Below are 18,079 nucleotides of genomic sequence, written 5' to 3'. Positions count from 1 at the left end.
CACGACCGCCGCCATCCAGGGATCAGGGTTGTATTCGCTACACACCAAATTGAAGAAAACAGACCAAAATATTCCATAAAAAAAAACATTTTCTGTTGCATAATGGTTTGCTACGGTATACACTAATGAATACGAGCCATGTTGAGGTCTGTATTGCTTCAACTACATCTCCCAGAAGTGGTCACTTGGCCTTCGTCCCAAATGGCACCCTATTCACAATAAAGTGCACTACTTCAGACAAAAGCCATATAAACCTGGTCAAAAGTAGCACAGTATATAGAGAATAGGGTGCCATTTGGGACGCACCCTGTAATGGAAGCCCTCTAAGGTGACCCCTACTACAGAAAACAACAAGGTGAGTATAGCTAGCATGGCACTTTACCAAGACCGTAGCCATCTGGCGCATCTAGAATGGGTGTGTGTAGGTGTGTGTCATGAGAGTTAGCTAATGAAAGGACAGAAAAGAGCAACCGGAGATAGACTCTACACTTTTTGTAACAGGCTTTGGAGCAGTCCAAACACAGAAATGGAGTAGAAATGTTACATCATTGTCAGTAGCCGTCATATGGTCTATTCTTTACATTAAATTAAATAAAGTATTATTGTAATTCAGCCATGAAAATTGCTCCAATAAAGAGGAAAAAGCATGAAATTCCATTCAATAGGGTTGACAAACACACAAAGGATCATATTGTATTGTTAACTCCAGCTACCTAAGTGGATTCATGCTTCAATTTCACCTCCTTATAGAAAACAGTCTGTCTCTCTGTCGTCATTGTAATAGAGTAATATACAGATAAAATGTACTCTAGATCTGTACATACCAACCCATCACTTTTTAAACATACAATCATTTTTTACAATAGATGTTTTTGTGATTACATAGGAGGTATAGAAGACAACTATTACATTTGAAGTAGAAAGGAGATATTATATGAAGCATGATACTTTAGTACGTTGTTACCAGAGTGAACTAACATTCCAGAATAATTTACTTACACGCAAACAGCAAGATTCCAGTTTTAATACATTCTTCTTATTTTTCAGAGGAAAACAGCGGTCATAACAACCCCAATTAAATAAAATGCTTTCAAGAGTGCTTCTCAAGGGCCTACCAATTGGATATCACGAAATTGAGGAGAAAAAGGGGTAAAAGTACAAAAAATAAATGATTTAAAAAAGTAGAAAAAAAGAGGTGCTTCTCAAACTTCACGCACTCACTATAGAGAATACTCTCGTTACTGAATGCAAGGAGAGAGTACATCTTTGGGTACATCCGAATAATCTCTTTTTCCCCAAAGTGAGCACTTGTTCACCTCCCTTCAATGGATTTAAATGTGTGGGAAGTAGTGGACAAGTGCACACTTCAGGAAGAAGTAGTGCACTATAGTAATGCACTATATAGGGAATAGGGTACCAATTTTGACGCATCCTGGAACATTTACAAGGCTAAATAAACATGTGACAGCATATACAGTATATAGTTATTTTTATATTTTTAATAATTATGCTTCCTAAATTCAACTTTGTCAGTTGTTGTTGTTCTATATTGACATTAAGACAAATACGTAACTACCAGGAATACAATTATTTGCTGATGTTCCTTTACAAGGATATTAAGGATCTCATTTTGCTACTGTTGTTGCTGTTGATTGTCGTTTATGTTTTGGTGGGGGCAAATATCAAAATCCATACATAAATACAATAATAAAAAAAACAAATCCTATAAAACAAGCAAATAAACAAATAAACAAACAAACATGTTTGTGCACAAAATAACATTGAAAATAAGGACCCCCTGTTTTGCTAAACTACTGATAATAAATAATTACTGTGGTAAAGACATGACTTAAGACCGTCACAAAAGCCTGGTCCCAGATTCTGTATGTTACAAGTTCTGGGACTAGGCTACAGCGACAAGTATCGTATTGACACCTCTAGGTCATCACCAATAGTTAACTGTTATCAACTATCCAGTCCTCAACCTAGGATCCCAGGTGACCTGCTCTGAATACTCTGATTTTTTTAATTTCTTTGAACCATAACTACTTCACAAAAAGAGAAAGATTTAAGCAAACCCAAAAGAACCAAGGGTGAATTTGAAGTGAGGCAAAACCAGAGAAGACTGAGGACAGAAAATGCACCAAACTCCCAATAATGGAGAAAACAAACTGTCTCTGTTAAGAGTACCATCCTTAGTATTCTGTGCTGCTGTTGAGGTCTGGTTGTGGAGCTGAACCATGTGGAAGCTAGCCTGGTTGTACCAGACTGAATTATGACTCACAATGGTGAGCTCAGTGTTCAGTCTGGACTAACCAGGCTACGTGGAAGCACAGAGGAAAAGTTTGTCTGATATGAACGAATAGGAGCAGAAAGGAAGACCAGTATATTCAATGTCCTCCTGTCTAACATCCCATAGTAACCCAGGGATCTGTCTGTAGAGGCACTTCCAAAGCAGAGCGCGCACACACACACACACGGGCGAATCCTAACTTCCACTAAGGTAACATCTCCCATTTACATCGATGCATGACTAAGTGAACATTTGACGAAAGTGGAAGTTTGGATTGGCCCATAGCTAGACAGACGTGAACTCTCACAATCAGCCAGAGTCCATGCTGAAGAGTTCTATGCCTGTAGGGCTCCAGTTAAGGCCTACTCCAGAGTTGAAAACCAGGGACCACACGTAAGGGATGAAGAAGTCTTCAGGCTGGTCCTCCTCCACATACCTAAACTTCAGCTCCGGGAACTTCTGTAGAAAGACAGAGAAAAGACAGAAGAAGAAAATGTTAAGATAAAGATCAATGGACAGGACAACCACAGAGATGGAGTCTTGATCTTTAGTCTCGGTCTTGAGACTTTCCGGTTTTGACACTATCTCTGGACAAACATACAGTACCTGTCAAAAGTTTGGTCACACCTACTCATTCAAGGGTGTTTCTTTATTTTTACTATTTTCTACATTGCAGAATAATAGTGAAGACATCAAAACTATGAAATAACACATATGGAATTATGTAGTAACCAAAATAGTGTTAAACAAATCAATATATATTTTAGATTTTACAAAGTAGCCACCCTTTGCCTTGATGACAGCTTTGCACACTATTCTCTCAACCAGGTTCATCAGGTAGTCACCTGGAATATAATTAAATTAACAGGTGTGCCTTGTTAAAAGTTAATTTGTGGAATTTCTTTCATTCTTAATACGTTTGAGCCAATCAGTTGTGTTGTGACAAGGTATACAGAAGATAGCCCTATTTGGTAAAATACCAAGTCCATATTATGGCAAGAACAGCTCATATAAGCAAAGAGAAACGACAGTCCATCATTACTTTAAGACATGAAGGTCAGTCAATCTGGAAAATGTAAAAGAAAACGTTGAAAGTTTCTTAAAGCGCAGCCGCAAAAACTATTACACACATCTGATTCAGAGGGGTTGGGTTAAATGCGGAAGACGCATTTCAGTTGAAAGCATTCAGTTGTACAACTGACTAGGTATCCCCTTTTCCCCATGATGAAACTGGCTCTCATGATGACTGCCACAGGAAAGGAAGACCTCTGCTTCAGAAGATAAGTTCATTAGTTACCAGACTCAGAAATTGCAGCTCAACTCAATGCTTCACAGAGTTCAAGTAACAGACACATCTCAACATCAATTGCTCAGAGGAGACCGCGTGAATCAGGCCTTCATGGTCGAATTGCTGCAAAGAAACCACTACTAAAGGACACCGATAAGAAGAAGAGACTTGCATTGGCCAAGAAACACAAGCAATGGACATTAGATCGGTGGAAATCTGTCAATTTCTGATGAGACCAAATTTGAGATTTTTGGTTCTAACTGCCGTGTCTTTGTGAGATGCAGAGTAGGTGAACGAATGATCTCCACATGTGTGGTTTCCACCGTGAAGCATGGAGGAGGAGGTGTGATGGTGTGGGGGTGCTTTGCTGGTGACACTGTCAGTGTTTAGAATGTAAGGCACACTTAACCAGCATGGCTACCACAGCATTCTGCAGTGATATGCCATCCTATCTGGTATGCCCTTAATGGGACTATCATTTGTTTGACCACAGGACAATGACCCAACACACCACCAGGCGGTGTAAGGGCTATTTGACCAAGAAGGAGAGTGATGGAGTGCTGCATCAGATGACCTGGCCTCCACAATCACCTGACCTCAACCCAATTGAGATGGTTTGGGATGAGTTGGACCGTAGAATGAAGGAAAAGCAGCCAACAAGTGCTCGGCATATGTGAGAATTCCTTCAAGACTTGGAAAAGCATTCCAGGTGAAGCAGGTTGAGAGAATGCCAAGAATGTGCAAAGCTTTCAAGGGAAAGGGTAGCTACTTTGAAGAATCTAAAATATATTTTGATTTGTTTAAAACTTTTTTGGTTACTACATGATTGCAGATACGTTATTTAATAGTTTTGATGTCTTCACTATTATTCTACAATGTAGAAAAGAGTCAAAATAAAGAAAAACCCTTGAATGAGTAGATGTGTCCAAACTTTTGACTGGTACTGTATATGACCAGAGAAATGTCAGATTCAGTCTCTATAACTCCCTGGTATTCTTTACAGATGACAACACATGGTGACAGCCAGTCAGGACATGAGCTAGCTAGCTACAAACAAAAACTGGTTAAACTCATCCATCTGATGTAATTCCATCTGTACCAGTCTAGTTGCTGAGGTAAAGGTGGCCTCTGACCTTTAAACAGGCCCAGTTAAATGTGTTCAGCCCTCCATTGACCTAACTGGGACACTGGAAACCATAAACTGAAGACACTTACTGTGAAAAGGTACTTGCACCCTTTCTGATTTTCTCTATTTCTGCATATTTTTGATACTGAATGTTATCAGATCTTCAATCAAAACCTAATATCAGATAAAGGGAACCTGATTTAACGAAGAACAAAACAATGGATACTTATTTTATTAACACAGTTATACAACACCCAATTCCCCGGTGTGAAAAGTAATTGCCTCCTTGCACTAAATAACTGGTTGTGCCACCTTTAGCTGCAATGACTGCAACCAAATGCTTCCTGTAGTTGTTGATCAGACTCTTACATCGCTGCAGAGGAATTTTGGCCCACTCTTGCATGCAGAACTGCTTTAACTCAGCGACATTTGTGGGTTTTCAAGCAAGAACTGCTCGTTTCAAGTCCTGCCACAACATCTCAATTGGGATTAGGTCTGGACTTTGACTAGGCCATTCCAAAACTTAAAATGTGATGCTTTTTTTAAAGCTATTTTCATGTAGGCTTGATTGTGTGTTTTGGATCATTGTCTTGCTGCATGACCCAGCTGCTCTTCCGCTAACAGAGGGATGGCCGGACATTCTCCTGTAGAATTATCTGATACAGAGCAGAAATCATGGTTCCTTCTATTAAGGCAAGTTGTCCAGGTCCTGATGCAGCAAAGCATTCCTAAACCATCAAGCTACCACCACCATGCTTGACCGTTGATAAGATATTCTTACTGTGGAATGCAGTTTTGTTGACTCAAGTTTGCCAAAAGCACCTGGAAGCGCCTGGATGATCATCAAGAGTCTTGGAAGACTGTTCTATGGACATATGATTCAAAAATATAACCTTTTGGACGACATGGGTCCCATGGGCCTACTCCCGACCGCTGTCCCAATCAGAACAATGCTGAAATTATCATCTAGTTGACCACATGCGGGTAGGCTATTCCTTCAAATTTATTACAACGATTGGATAACTTAGGGAGTTTCAGTATGCAACAATTTAATTACATGCCTTCAATTGCATTAGCCTACTTTATTCAAATATTTTCATCATTCTGTGATATTTATTCCCACAGTAATTCTTTATGGATTCATCCAGTTGTGGTTAAGAAAACATTGCATGCTTAGTGGTGGGCTATGCAAAGAGCTAGGAGAAGTGACATGCCTTGCAAAGTTTAGAACTGGCAGGAGGATGGTTACCTGGGGCTACCTAGCAACCATCAAGAGTTTAACAGCGTAGCGCGTGCCAATGCCTCCTCAGCATTTACGGCTACATATCATACTAAACCGTAGGCAGAAGTTGACTGACATTTTTACTAGGTCGTTGCGCGTAAATAAATGTTTTGGCTTTGATACCAACAATACCTCTCAGATACAACAAAAATGTGGAAAAAAGTTGACAGTATGGTAAAGTTGGCGGAAAAACATCTTCGTATGAAAGGAATATTAGAGACTCACTCAATCAGGGGGAAGTTGTGGTGCCTTCAGAAAGTATTCACACCACCCCTTGACTTTTGACACATTTTTGTTGTGTTACAGCCTGAATTTAAACTGTACTAAATTTAGATTGTTCTTTGTCACTGGCCTACACAAAATACCCCATAATGTCAAAGTAGAATTATTTTATTTATTTTTAAACAAATTAATTCAAACTGAAAATATGAAATGTCTTGAGTCAATAAGTATTCAACCCCTGTGTTATGGCAAGCCTAAATACATTCAGGTCACTTAACAAGACACATAATAAGTTGCATGGACTCACTCTGTGTGCAATAATAGTGTTTAACATGATTTTTGAATGACCACATCATCTCTGTACCCCACACAATTTCCAACACAGATGAAACCACAAAGACCAGGCAGGTTTTCCAATGTCTCGCAAAGAAAGGCACCTATTGGTAGACGGGTAAAAAATAAAAAGCAGACATTGAAAATCCCTTTGAGCATGGTGAAGTTCTTAATTACACTTTGGATGGTGTATCAATACACCCAGTAACTACAAAGATACAGGCATCCTTCCTAAGTTACCGGAGAGGAAGGAAGCCGCTCAGGGATTTCAACACGAGACCAATGATGACTTAAAACAGTTACAGACTTGAATGGCTGTGATAGGAGAAAACTGAAGATGGATCAACAACACTGTGGAATGTTGTTGTACTTAATCCACCATACTAACCTAATTGATAGAGTGAAAAGAAGGAAGCCTGTACAGAATATTCTAAAACATGCATCCTGTTTGCAATAAGGCACTAAAGTAGTACTGCAAAACATGTGGCAAAGCAATTCACTTTTTGTCCTGAATACAAAGTGTTATGTTTGGGGCAAATCCAATACAACACATTCCTGATTACCACTCCATATTTTCAAGCATTGTTGTGGATGGGTCATGTTATGGTTATGCTTGTAATCGTTAAGAACTAGGGAGTTTTTCAGGATAAAAAATAAACTGAATGGAGCTAAGCACAGGCAAAATCCTAGAGGAAAACCTGGTTCAGTCTGCTTTCCACCAGAAACTGGGATTTTTTATTTTATTTTTTAAAACAAGCATTTCGCTACACTCACATTAACATCTGCTAACCATGAGCATGTGACAAATACAATTGATTGATTGATTTGATTAATTCACCTTTCAGCAGGAGTGTCCGAGTTACAGTTTTGACTTAAATCTGCTTGAAAATCTATGTCAAGACCTGAAAATTGTTGTCTAGCAATGATGAACAACCAATTTGACAGAGCATGAAGAATTTGGAAAAGAATAATGGTCAAATGTTGCACAATCCAGGTGTGGAAAGCTCTTAGAATCTTACCCCAAAAGACTCACAGCTGTAATAGCTGCCAAAGGTGATTCTAACATGTATTGACTCAGGGTGTTGAATACTTATCTAATGAAGGTATGAGTGTTTTATTTAGTACACATTTTTTATTTATATATATATATTTATTTCACATTTTTCTTCCACTTTAACATATGCATATTTTGTGTACACAGTTGAATACATTTTAATCCCACATTGTAAGAACAAAATATGGAAAAAGTCAACGGGTGTGAATACTTTCTGACGGCACTGTGCGTGCGTGAACCCATTTAGCCTCAGTTACTTGGCTCTCCTAGCTACATCTAGCCCACTCCCTGAAAGCTACACCCCATCTTTGATTTCAGGTGACATCAGGTGAGAAAGAACGCTCGTTAAGGAAGACCTGAGGGGTTGCTTAAGGGTTGCTAAGGTTATAGTTCAGACACAGTGGTAGGATTGTCAAACGTTTGAACTGTGTCGGCAGTCAATCTCTTTAGTATTCACACAGCAAAGACCTTCAAGTCGTCAGCTACTCAGCCTAATTAAAATACTCCAAAACAGAAGGGCGAAGTAGTTTTGTTTGACAATGCATGTCCGTATGTTGCTTAGCTAGTTCATGGGTAAAAATATAAATGGTCAAGATTGGTCTAGATTCCAAAGTTAGCTAGCTAGCTGCGCTAATGTTGTTATTTTGTAGAAAACTCTTGTTGATACTAGCCAGATAGCCACAGCTAGATAACTGCTTAGCAAGATGACGAAGAAACAATTTAATTAACTTTCCATAATCTCATACTGCCAAATATGCTAATGTTAGCATATTTGCTAGCTAGCGCAACATAGATAGCTAGCTAGAGACATTGCAATAACTCCACAGCGAACACAGGCAGCAGTTTCATGAAAACTAATCCATTGTGATTTAATTAAAATATCAATACATACCCTGCTCATGCCCAGTAACAGCTAGTGTCCTTCCTACTATCAACAAGAGGCCAGCCAGAAAGTCTCTTTCAACCAACAAACCAGCCAAGCCAAGCCAAGCCCTACCTAGCCTATCCAAGAAATGCAGCAGGCAGGCCTGTATAATCATCAATAATACAGTGATATCTCATCATATCCCACCAGTTCACAGGGCGATGCTTGGGCCACACACTAATCACTGTATTATAGTCTTCATTGTGTCCACTCAACACAATAACAGTTGTGGGTATGGGGGTATCGGTCTGTGGAACAGACTGACATATGGGCTATGGACCCTGTGTGTTCATATGATACTCTGTATCAGCCAGTGCTTCATCTGGCTAGCTATCATTAGGTATTCAATGCATTCAAAACAGCTATCTAGATCAGTTCCTTGTTGCCTGTATGGCTTGCTGTCAATGTTGTTTTGTAAGAACTTATCTAGCAACTTATCTAGTAATATGGTCAGGTAAACACACTACAGAGCCCAATCCAGACACCCTTGCACTGGCCCCAGTGTTTCCTGGGAAGCAGACACAAACAAGCTGGTCCATGATTGGCTCATGTTTGGCCTGGTTTCAGCAATTCCCCTCTCTCATTCCCTTCTCCCTCCCTTTCCCTGCCTGCAGAGCAGACTACATACTTGGCTCAGCCTTATGCCAGTCAGAGTCAGACCAGCCCAGGCGTGTATCCCAAATGGAACCATATTCCCTATTGGCACTGGTAATAAGTATTGCATTATAGGGAATAGGGTGCCATTTGGGATGCATGTCAGACCAGCGCCCCCAGCCCTCGCCCCCCAGAACACAGACTGACTGACTGGGTCCATATCTTGACTGTAGGACTCTCTGTTCCCACTGTTACATGGCTTAGAAGGAATAGGCTTTACAGACCCCACGCAGACAGAGTGGAATGCAGCTAGAAGCATATTAGAAAAATAATAATAAATAAATAAAATTCCACACAAAACAACAAACTTTTATTATATTATTGGTACGTTTCAGGTAGATGTTCAGGTGTGTTTCAGGTGTGAGGGGCTCGTCTACTTCTCTGTCTGCTGGCCTCTGGAAGCCCCAGTTATGGAGCGTTCTCCTCTCTCCTCTCCAACTTTCCTCTCCCCTTCCCTCCTCTCTTCTATACCTCCTCTCCTTACCACTCTTCTCACCTGTACTCACCCCTTCTCTGTCCAGTCTCCTTCCCTCCTCTCTCATATCCTCCCCTACTCCACTTTACCCTCCGCTCTCCTCTCCTCTCCCTTCCAAAGGAGCCAAACTGTCTGTACCTTATCACTACAGAACGAGGCAGCGCAGGCCAAACAATACATTCCACAGGCGCTGTCTGATTGCATCCCAAATGGGATACTATTCCCTATATAGTGCACTACTTTTCTGGTCAAAAGTCGTGTCCTATGTAGGGAATAGGCTGCCATTTGGGACATAGCCTGTTTGTCATTGAAAGTCGTTGAGCCTGATAGGTGGAGGAGTAACAACACACAACTCTGTTGATATTCAAATGGTGAGGAGGGGGAGTGGGGACTGGGCTCACAGAAGACTGGGAAGGAGAGTGAAAGCCAGGGATGGATGTAGAGGGAGAGTGAAAGCCAGGGAGGGATGTACAGGGAGAGTGAAAGCTAGGGAGAGAGGGAGAGAACCTGGGAGAAGGAGATGAAAACCGGGAGAGAGACCGAGAGAAAGCCAGAGACAGAGGGAGGATGGCTAGCAGGCAGGAAGAGAGAGGGGCTGGCCCCTAGCCCTGGATGGGTCCTTTGTCTCTGTCTAGGGGCTGAGGGCAGAGGTCTGAGACAAATAATAGGGACAGTCTGGCACTGCTGGGACACTGTGGTGTGGGGAAGAAACATCAGCTGGATATCCCTGGGGCATTCTCACCTTCTGTTAACCCTTTCATATAGATACAGACAGACGGCCAGGGACATACGCATGTCTAGGCTGACTCATTGACTCACAAAGTGTCTACCATGCTGGTCTATGTCTAATTCTATGTCCATGTCTAGTTCATTCGCCACTTATATGCTAATATATGTCTAGTCTAGTTCATCCGTATGTGCAATAAAACCTGTGACTCTGTTTGTCCGAAGAGAGATAAAGTCAAAACCGGAGCCCTTGATACACAAACCCAGACCCCTTGAGACCCAGATGTCCATGAACATACATCCTTTAATTTGTGTTAGAAAAACATGGTAGACTTGTATAGTCTATGTCTAGTTTAGTCCATCTGTATAGAACCAGTGACTGACTAGACTGTCCTATCATCATAATTGTATAGATTTTTATTTTATTTAACTATGCAATTCAGTTAAGAACACATTCTTATTTACAATGACGGCCTACCCCGGACGACGCTGGGCCAATTGTGCGCCACCCTATGGGATTCCCATTCACGGCCGGATGTGATACAGCCTGGATTCGAACTAGGGACTGTAGTGACGCCCCTTGCACTGAGATGCAGTGCCTAACACCACTGCACCACTCGAGAGCCCACTAGACATATATTAGCATAGAAGTGGTGATTGAACAGACATAGACATAGAATTAGACATAGACCAGCATGGTAGACATGGTAGACACTGAGTCAGCCAGACATGCTGATGTCGCTGGCCGTCTGTCTTTATCTTTATGAAAGGGTTAACAGAAGGTGAGAATGCCCCAGGGATATCCAGCTGATGTTTCTTCCCCACACCACAGTGTCCCAGCAGCATCAGACTGCCCCTATTATGCGTGTCAGACCTCTGCCCTCAGCCCCTAGGCAGAGACAAAGGACCCATCCAGGGCTCAGATGATAATGGTAAAAGGAAGTCAGAATTAATCATTTGAACTCCACATCCACACATTCAGCTGCTGCCGAACCCACCTCCTGTGATGGGCAGATTCAGATCCACTTTTATTAAATCGGTTAGTTAGATAGCCAGTAAAGATAGATGGTCAGTTAGATAGCCAGTCGAAACATAATACAGGCCTTGCCAACTATTGTCCAATTTTCTAGTACTCTACCATGCAAGGCACTAAATAAAGAAAATGTCATTGGTAGCACTGGTGCGCTCAACTTTAAAAAGCTACGAGCACCACATGAAATTTAGGAGCACCAGAAGCAGATGTTTTGCCCTAGAAACTAATATGTAGCACGGTAAAGATATTTGTTTATTATACAAATACCTGTCATTGAAATGACTAAGTCATTTGTGGAATATTAGGTTTCTGCATTGTGTAAAAGCACAATATTTCCATTGAAAATGTTACTGTCTCTTTAAAAAGGTCAGCTTTGTGATGATGACATGCAAGAGATGTGCCATTCAGTCATTGCAAAGCTGTGATCTCCTGAAGAAGCTATCCCTTTTACATTCTTTCTGTGCCCCCAAGTGTTTGGATAAACTGGTAAAGTTAGATAGCTAGCCAATGAGGTAACACGACTGAACAAAGTGTAAACAAATGGTTAACAACCGCCCACAACATGGTTTATTATGGATGTAAAATGGTCCCGGCGATCTGCTATAGCAGGGTCAGGGTCAGGATAGCAGGATTATTTGATTCAGCTGTGTAGTGCTAGGGACCGAGTTTAGGAAACCCTGTACTACAGGAAGATTTGTTTTATTTTTTATGTTGCGCTGGTAATATGGGACAGATCCTTAGACCTGGTTGTGCTTGAAGTAAACCATTGTCGCTGTAGTAATGTTGCAACCATGACGCTACCGAATCTGCAATTGCTTTTTTTCTCAAGGGCACTCAAACAATGGTACAGCGAAGCCTTATCATTACAATTATTAACTGGGAGATTTTTCCCCTAATAATCGCACAGTGCTCCCAAAATTAAACTCCTGTTCGCACAGCAAAATATTGAGTCGCACCTTAGAGCCCTGCTACCATGCCATCTCAATTGAACAAATAGCTAGGCAATGCTCTATATAAGTGCTTTGTGAGGGCATTTAAAGACTTATTGATAATTTCATACAGCATTAATCATTAGCCTATTAATTTTTATTTGGAAGATAAGGTCGTGTCCCAAATAGCACCGTATTCCCTAATGCACTACTTTTGAAAAAAATGAAAAAAGGAAGAAAGAAAAAGGGCACTATATAGGAAATAAGATGCCATTTGGGACACAACCTAAATAAGGGGAATGAGTGAACGACAGACAGACAGACAAGACAGGGAGACAGACAGACAGACAGACAGAAACAGACAGACAGACAGACAGACAGACAGACAGACAGACAGACAGACAGGCAGGCAGGCAGACAGACAGACAGGCAGACAGACAGGGAGACAAGGAAGTGATGAGTATCTCTCAGGCAGAGCAGACTGAAGCAGAGTTGAGCGATGGAAGGATCGACCTAGATTATCACACTGCAGTGGTAATATTGTGTCAGGATACATCAGTCAAGTGCAGCATGATATCATTACACTAAAGAAGAGATGAGAAATAAAGCTACACTAGCTGTCAATCAGACCAGTTCCATAACCTGCATAGACCGACACACCTAAACTACAGAATAGATACTTGCCTAGATAAAGGATAACGCAGGGGTTCTCATGGGCTACATACGGAAGGTGTTGATACAGGAATCCTGTGCTACAGACACTGAATACTGTACACAGTACAGTATTTGAAAGAAAACAAATACCATTTAAACTCAGGTTCTGACAGATACCTATGCCTAGATGAATAGACTGCAGAGTTTTTTTCCTATATGCTACATAGAGAAATGCTGAAACGGAGGGTGCTGAGATATACAGGAGGATATGGCTGGTCGTCAGACAGAATATCCCTTTTATCCCTTAGCTAGCTAGTTACAGTAGTAGTAGACACAAATGCCTTCCAGTTCCAATGACATGAGACAGAACATGGAACACATGATGAAACACTCAATTAAGGCGTCTGGGCGCTGAAGATGGACCCCATGCCTAGGATACATATTTCCTCCTTGATTATTGTATGGATGGGGAATTGTGGGTAGGTGGCGTCCCGCGGCGAGAGCAAGGTAATGAGGTGCTGCTGTCAGATTTATTTCTCTCCCGGATTACACATCCCAAATGACACCCTATTCCTTATATAATGCACTGTCAAAGGTAGTGCGCTATATAGGGAATACGGTGCCATTTGTGACACAGGCAGAAGACAAAGTGTCGGAGCGATGGCACCTTCTTGAAATGCCATTACCTGCAGCAGCATATTTACCAGGCAGGAAGGATGGCTGTGATGGGAACATTAATGCTAATGAAGATTTGAGCTGGTCTTTGTCTTAGCTCATCCTCATCCCTAACTCCCCAGTCCCAGACAAGCTCTCAACATCCCAGCCCATCCCTTTCTTGTAACTCCCAACTCAATTCCCCCTTTTCCCATCCTATCCACCATCCCCAGCTCCCAGCCCCATCCCTCCAGCCCACATTAATCCCTATCCCCATCCCTGATCGCTCCTACCAAAAGTAATCAGATTACGTACGGGTAATCTAAAAGTTACATGACTAATTACAATTTTGGACAGGTAACTAGTAACCGTAATGGATTACATTTAGAAAGTAACCTACCCAACCCTGTGTGTGTGCGTGTCTATGGTGTTACCTTGAGGCAGTCTTTGAGCAGAGAGTCTGCGTACGTCCGTCTGTGTGTTGGTCTGGGTTCTTACCTGGAGGCGGTCTTTGGGCAGGTTGTGTGTCTGTCTGTCGGAGAGCGAGCGTGTGTGTGTTACTTACCTTGAGGCGGTCTTTGGGCAGGGCCTGTGCTCCCTTCATGATGACCTCCTGAACCCTCTCTACTGACAAGTCTGTCCCTGCTGCCTCAAGACGCTGGCTGAAGAAACCTATCACCTGGGGGACAGGGACACACGTCAGAAAAAGGATTTGTGTGTGTGTGCATGTTAGCTTGAGGAACCTTTCAGTTGAACTGTTATTTTTCAGTCGTGTGTGTGTGTGTGCACGTGTGTAGTGTGAGAGATGGTGTTTTTTTGTCTGAGTGTGTGTAATTGTAAGTGGACAATTACACACACACACACAGTTACACTTTAAGGTCCAGTCTTTTTCATGCGCTTTTCGGTGTCACCACTGACACTCTAGAGAATTAACACTTCAATGAGTCTCGTCTCTGTACATTTGTACATCAATAACATATGTTGATCTGATTGAACTATCATCTCTTCTCAGCTTCTATTTGTATCATCTGGATCCTAATTAATGGGGACTTGTAATTTCTTCCTGAGACCAGCCGAGACCTGAGGCTTCATTTATAACCGTTGTGTAAATTTTACACAAAAAATAGAGATTCATAAACTTGGTGCAAGCCATACATACGCATGTGTCCCATTATGAATTAGACCGGTTGTGAAAAAGCCCATCCTTCACCTTTTATGGTGACAATAACACCCTTCTTTGCTGTAAACTTTGGAAGTATTGGAATTAGGCCAAGACATTATCTAAAGGAAATAGCAATGGCCAACTTGATCAAACGTCTTGGGAGGTGGCAGTATGTTTTCTTTTGCAGTGACATTTGCTGTATCTGATCGTCCTGGAAACACAAAAACAATAACAATAACAAATTGTTTTAGACTTGCAAACAGATCGTTTGCCTTCAATAATGTTCTGCATTTACTTTTTCCTGAACCTAAATATGCTGCACTGCCGCAAATTCGGAAACATTGTCTACTCTGAAAAAAATACTAGCAGTGCTTGTTATGGTGAGTGAATGAGGACCCAAAAGCGAACTAACTTAAACAGAGCTTCTTTAATAACCAAACATAGGTAGGCTCAGATAGACCGGCAGATTCCGACAGGACAGGACAAGGTTACAGCAAACATGACGATAGTCTGGCTCAGGCATGAAACACAACAAACAAGAATCCGACAAGGACAGGAACAGAAACAGAGAGAGATATAGGGACCTAATCAGAGGGAAAAAGGGAACAGGTGGGAAACGGGGTGAATGGGTAGTTAGAGGAGACAAGGAACAGCTGGGGGAAAGCGGGGGAGAAAAGGTAACCTAACAACGACCAGCAGAGGGAGACAGGGTGAAGGGAAAGGACAGAGACAAGACACAACATGACAGTACATGACAGTACCCCCCCACTCACCGAGCGCCTCCTGGCGCACTCGAGGAGGAAACCTGGCGGCAACGGAGGAAATCCTCGATCAGCGCACGGTCCAGCACGTCCCGAGAGGGAACCCAACTCCTCTCCTCAGGACCGTACCCCTCCCAATCTACGAGGTACTGGTGACCACGGCCCCGAGGACGCATGTCCAAAATTCTACGGACCCTGTAGATGGGTGCGCCCTCGACAAGGATGGGGGGGGGGGGGGGGGAAGACGAGCGGGGGCGCGAAGGACGGGCTTGATGCAGGAGACATGGAAGACCGGGTGGACGCGACGAAGGTATCGCGGAAGAAGAAGTCGAACTGCGACAGGATTAATGACCCGAGAAATACGGAACGGACCAATGAACCGCGGGGTCAACTTGCGAGAAGCCGTCTTAAGGGGAAGGTTCTGAGTGGAGAGCCAAACTCTCTGACCGCGACAATATCTAGGACTCTTAGTTCTACGCTTATTAGCAGCCCTCACAGTCTGCGTCCTATAACGGCAAAGTGCAGACCTGACCCTCTTCCAGGTGCGCTCGCAACGTTGGACAAAAGCCTGAGCGGAGGGGACGCTGGACTCGGCGAACTGAGATGAGAACAGCGGAGGCTGGTACCCGAGGCTACTCTGAAAAGGAGATAGCCCGGTCGCAGACGAAGGAAGCGAGTTGTGGGCGTATTCTGCCCAGGGGAGCTGTTCTGACCAAGACGCAGGGTTACGAAAAGAAAGACTGCGTAAGATGCGACCAATAGTCTGATTGGCCCGTTCTGCTTGACCGTTAGACTGGGGGTGAAAGCCGGAAGAGAGACTGACGGAAGCCCCAATCAAACGGCAAAACTCCCTCCAAAATTGAGACGTGAATTGCGGACCTCTGTCCGAAACGACGTCTGACGGAAGGCCATGAATTCTGAAAACATTCTCGATGATGATTTGTGCCGTCTCTTTAGCAGAAGGAAGCTTAGCAAGGGGAATGAAATGAGCCGCCTTAGAGAACCTATCGACAACCGTAAGAATAACAGTCTTCCCCGCTGACGAAGGCAGTCCGGTGACAAAATCTAAGGCGATGTGAGACCACGGTCGAGAGGGAATAGGAAGCGGCCTGAGACGGCCGGCAGGAGGAGAGTTACCGGACTTAGTCTGCGCGCAGACCGAACAAGCAGCCACGAAACGACGCGTGTCATGCTCCCGGGTGGGCCACCAAAAACGCTGGCGAATGGAAGCAAGCGTACCCCGAACGCCAGGGTGGCCGGCTAACTTGGCAGAGTGAGCCCACTGAAGAACGGCCAGACGAGTAGGAACGGGAACGAAAAGAAGGTTCCTAGGACAAGCGCGCGGCGACGGAGTGTGAGTGAGCGCTTGTTTTACCTGCCTCTCAATTCCCCAGACAGTCAACCCGACAACACGCCCCTCAGGGAGAATCCCCTCGGGGTCAGTGGAGGCTACTGAAGAACTGAAGAGACGAGACAAAGCATCAGGCTTGGTGTTCTTAGAGCCCGGACGATAAGAAATCACGAACTCGAAACGAGCGAAAAACAGCGCCCAACGCGCCTGATGCGCATTAAGTCGTTTGGCAGAACGGATGTACTCAAGGTTCCTATGGTCAGTCCAAACGACAAAAGGAACGGTCGCCCCCTCCAACCACTGTCGCCATTCGCCTAGGGCTAACCGGATGGCGAGCAGTTCGCGGTTACCCACATCATAGTTACGTTCCGACGGCGACAGGCGATGAGAAAAATACGCGCATGGGTGGACCTTGTCGTCAGAGAGGGAGCGCTGAGAAAGGATGGCTCCCACGCCCACCTCTGACGCGTCAACCTCGACAACGAACTGTCTAGAGACGTCAGGTGTAACAAGGATAGGAGCGGATGTAAAACGATTCTTGAGGAGATCAAAAGCTCCCTGGGCGGAAACGGACCACTTAAAGCACGTCTTGACAGAAGTAAGGGCTGTGAGAGGAGCTGCCACCTGACCGAAATTACGGATGAAACGACGATAGAAGTTCGCGAAGCCGAGAAAGCGCTGCAGCTCGACGCGTGACTTAGGGACGGGCCAATCAATGACAGCTTGGACCTTAGCGGGATCCATCTTAATGCCTTCAGCGGAAATAACAGAACCGAGAAATGTGACGGAGGAGGCATGAAAAGTGCACTTCTCAGCCTTCACAAAAAGACAATTCTCTAAAAGGCGCTGGAGGACACGTCGAACGTGCTGAACGTGAATCTGGAGTGACGGTGAAAAAATCAGGATATCGTCAAGGTAAACGAAAACAAAGATGTTCAGCATGTCTCTCAGGACATCATTGACTAATGCCTGAAAGACAGCTGGAGCGTTAGCGAGGCCGAAAGGAAGAACCCGGTATTCAAAGTGCCCTAACGGAGTGTTAAACGCCGTTTTCCACTCGTCCCCCTCCCTGATGCGCACGAGATGGTAAGCGTTACGAAGGTCCAACTTAGTGAAAAACCTGGCTCCCTGCAGGATCTCGAAGGCTGAAGACATAA

At 43.5% G+C, this 18,079-nt stretch overlaps 1 protein-coding gene across 2 annotated transcripts in view; it reads right to left on the bottom strand.

The window, feature by feature from the left end:
• Positions 1-1,002: 1,002 nt before the first annotated feature.
• LOC139408941 (dymeclin-like) overlaps positions 1,003-18,079 on the bottom strand; it is a 147,586-nt gene continuing 130,509 nt past the window's right edge. The window contains exons 16-17 of one of the 2 annotated variants that reach the window (XM_071153441.1): positions 14,214-14,327; positions 1,003-2,752 (exon numbers count right to left, since the gene is read on the bottom strand). Coding sequence is in view for 1 of the 2 variants with exons in the window: in XM_071153442.1 (XP_071009543.1) it covers positions 2,603-2,752; positions 14,214-14,327 (264 nt within the window). In the remaining variant the exon portion in view is untranslated. The remainder of the gene's footprint in view (positions 2,753-14,213; positions 14,328-18,079) is intronic. The other variant, XM_071153442.1, reaches the window with a different exon arrangement.

Source organism: Oncorhynchus clarkii, chromosome 5 (assembly GCF_045791955.1).
Source record: "Oncorhynchus clarkii lewisi isolate Uvic-CL-2024 chromosome 5, UVic_Ocla_1.0, whole genome shotgun sequence".
Lineage (NCBI taxonomy): Eukaryota > Metazoa > Chordata > Actinopteri > Salmoniformes > Salmonidae > Oncorhynchus > Oncorhynchus clarkii.
This window is presented reverse-complemented; position numbering and strand designations above follow the sequence as displayed.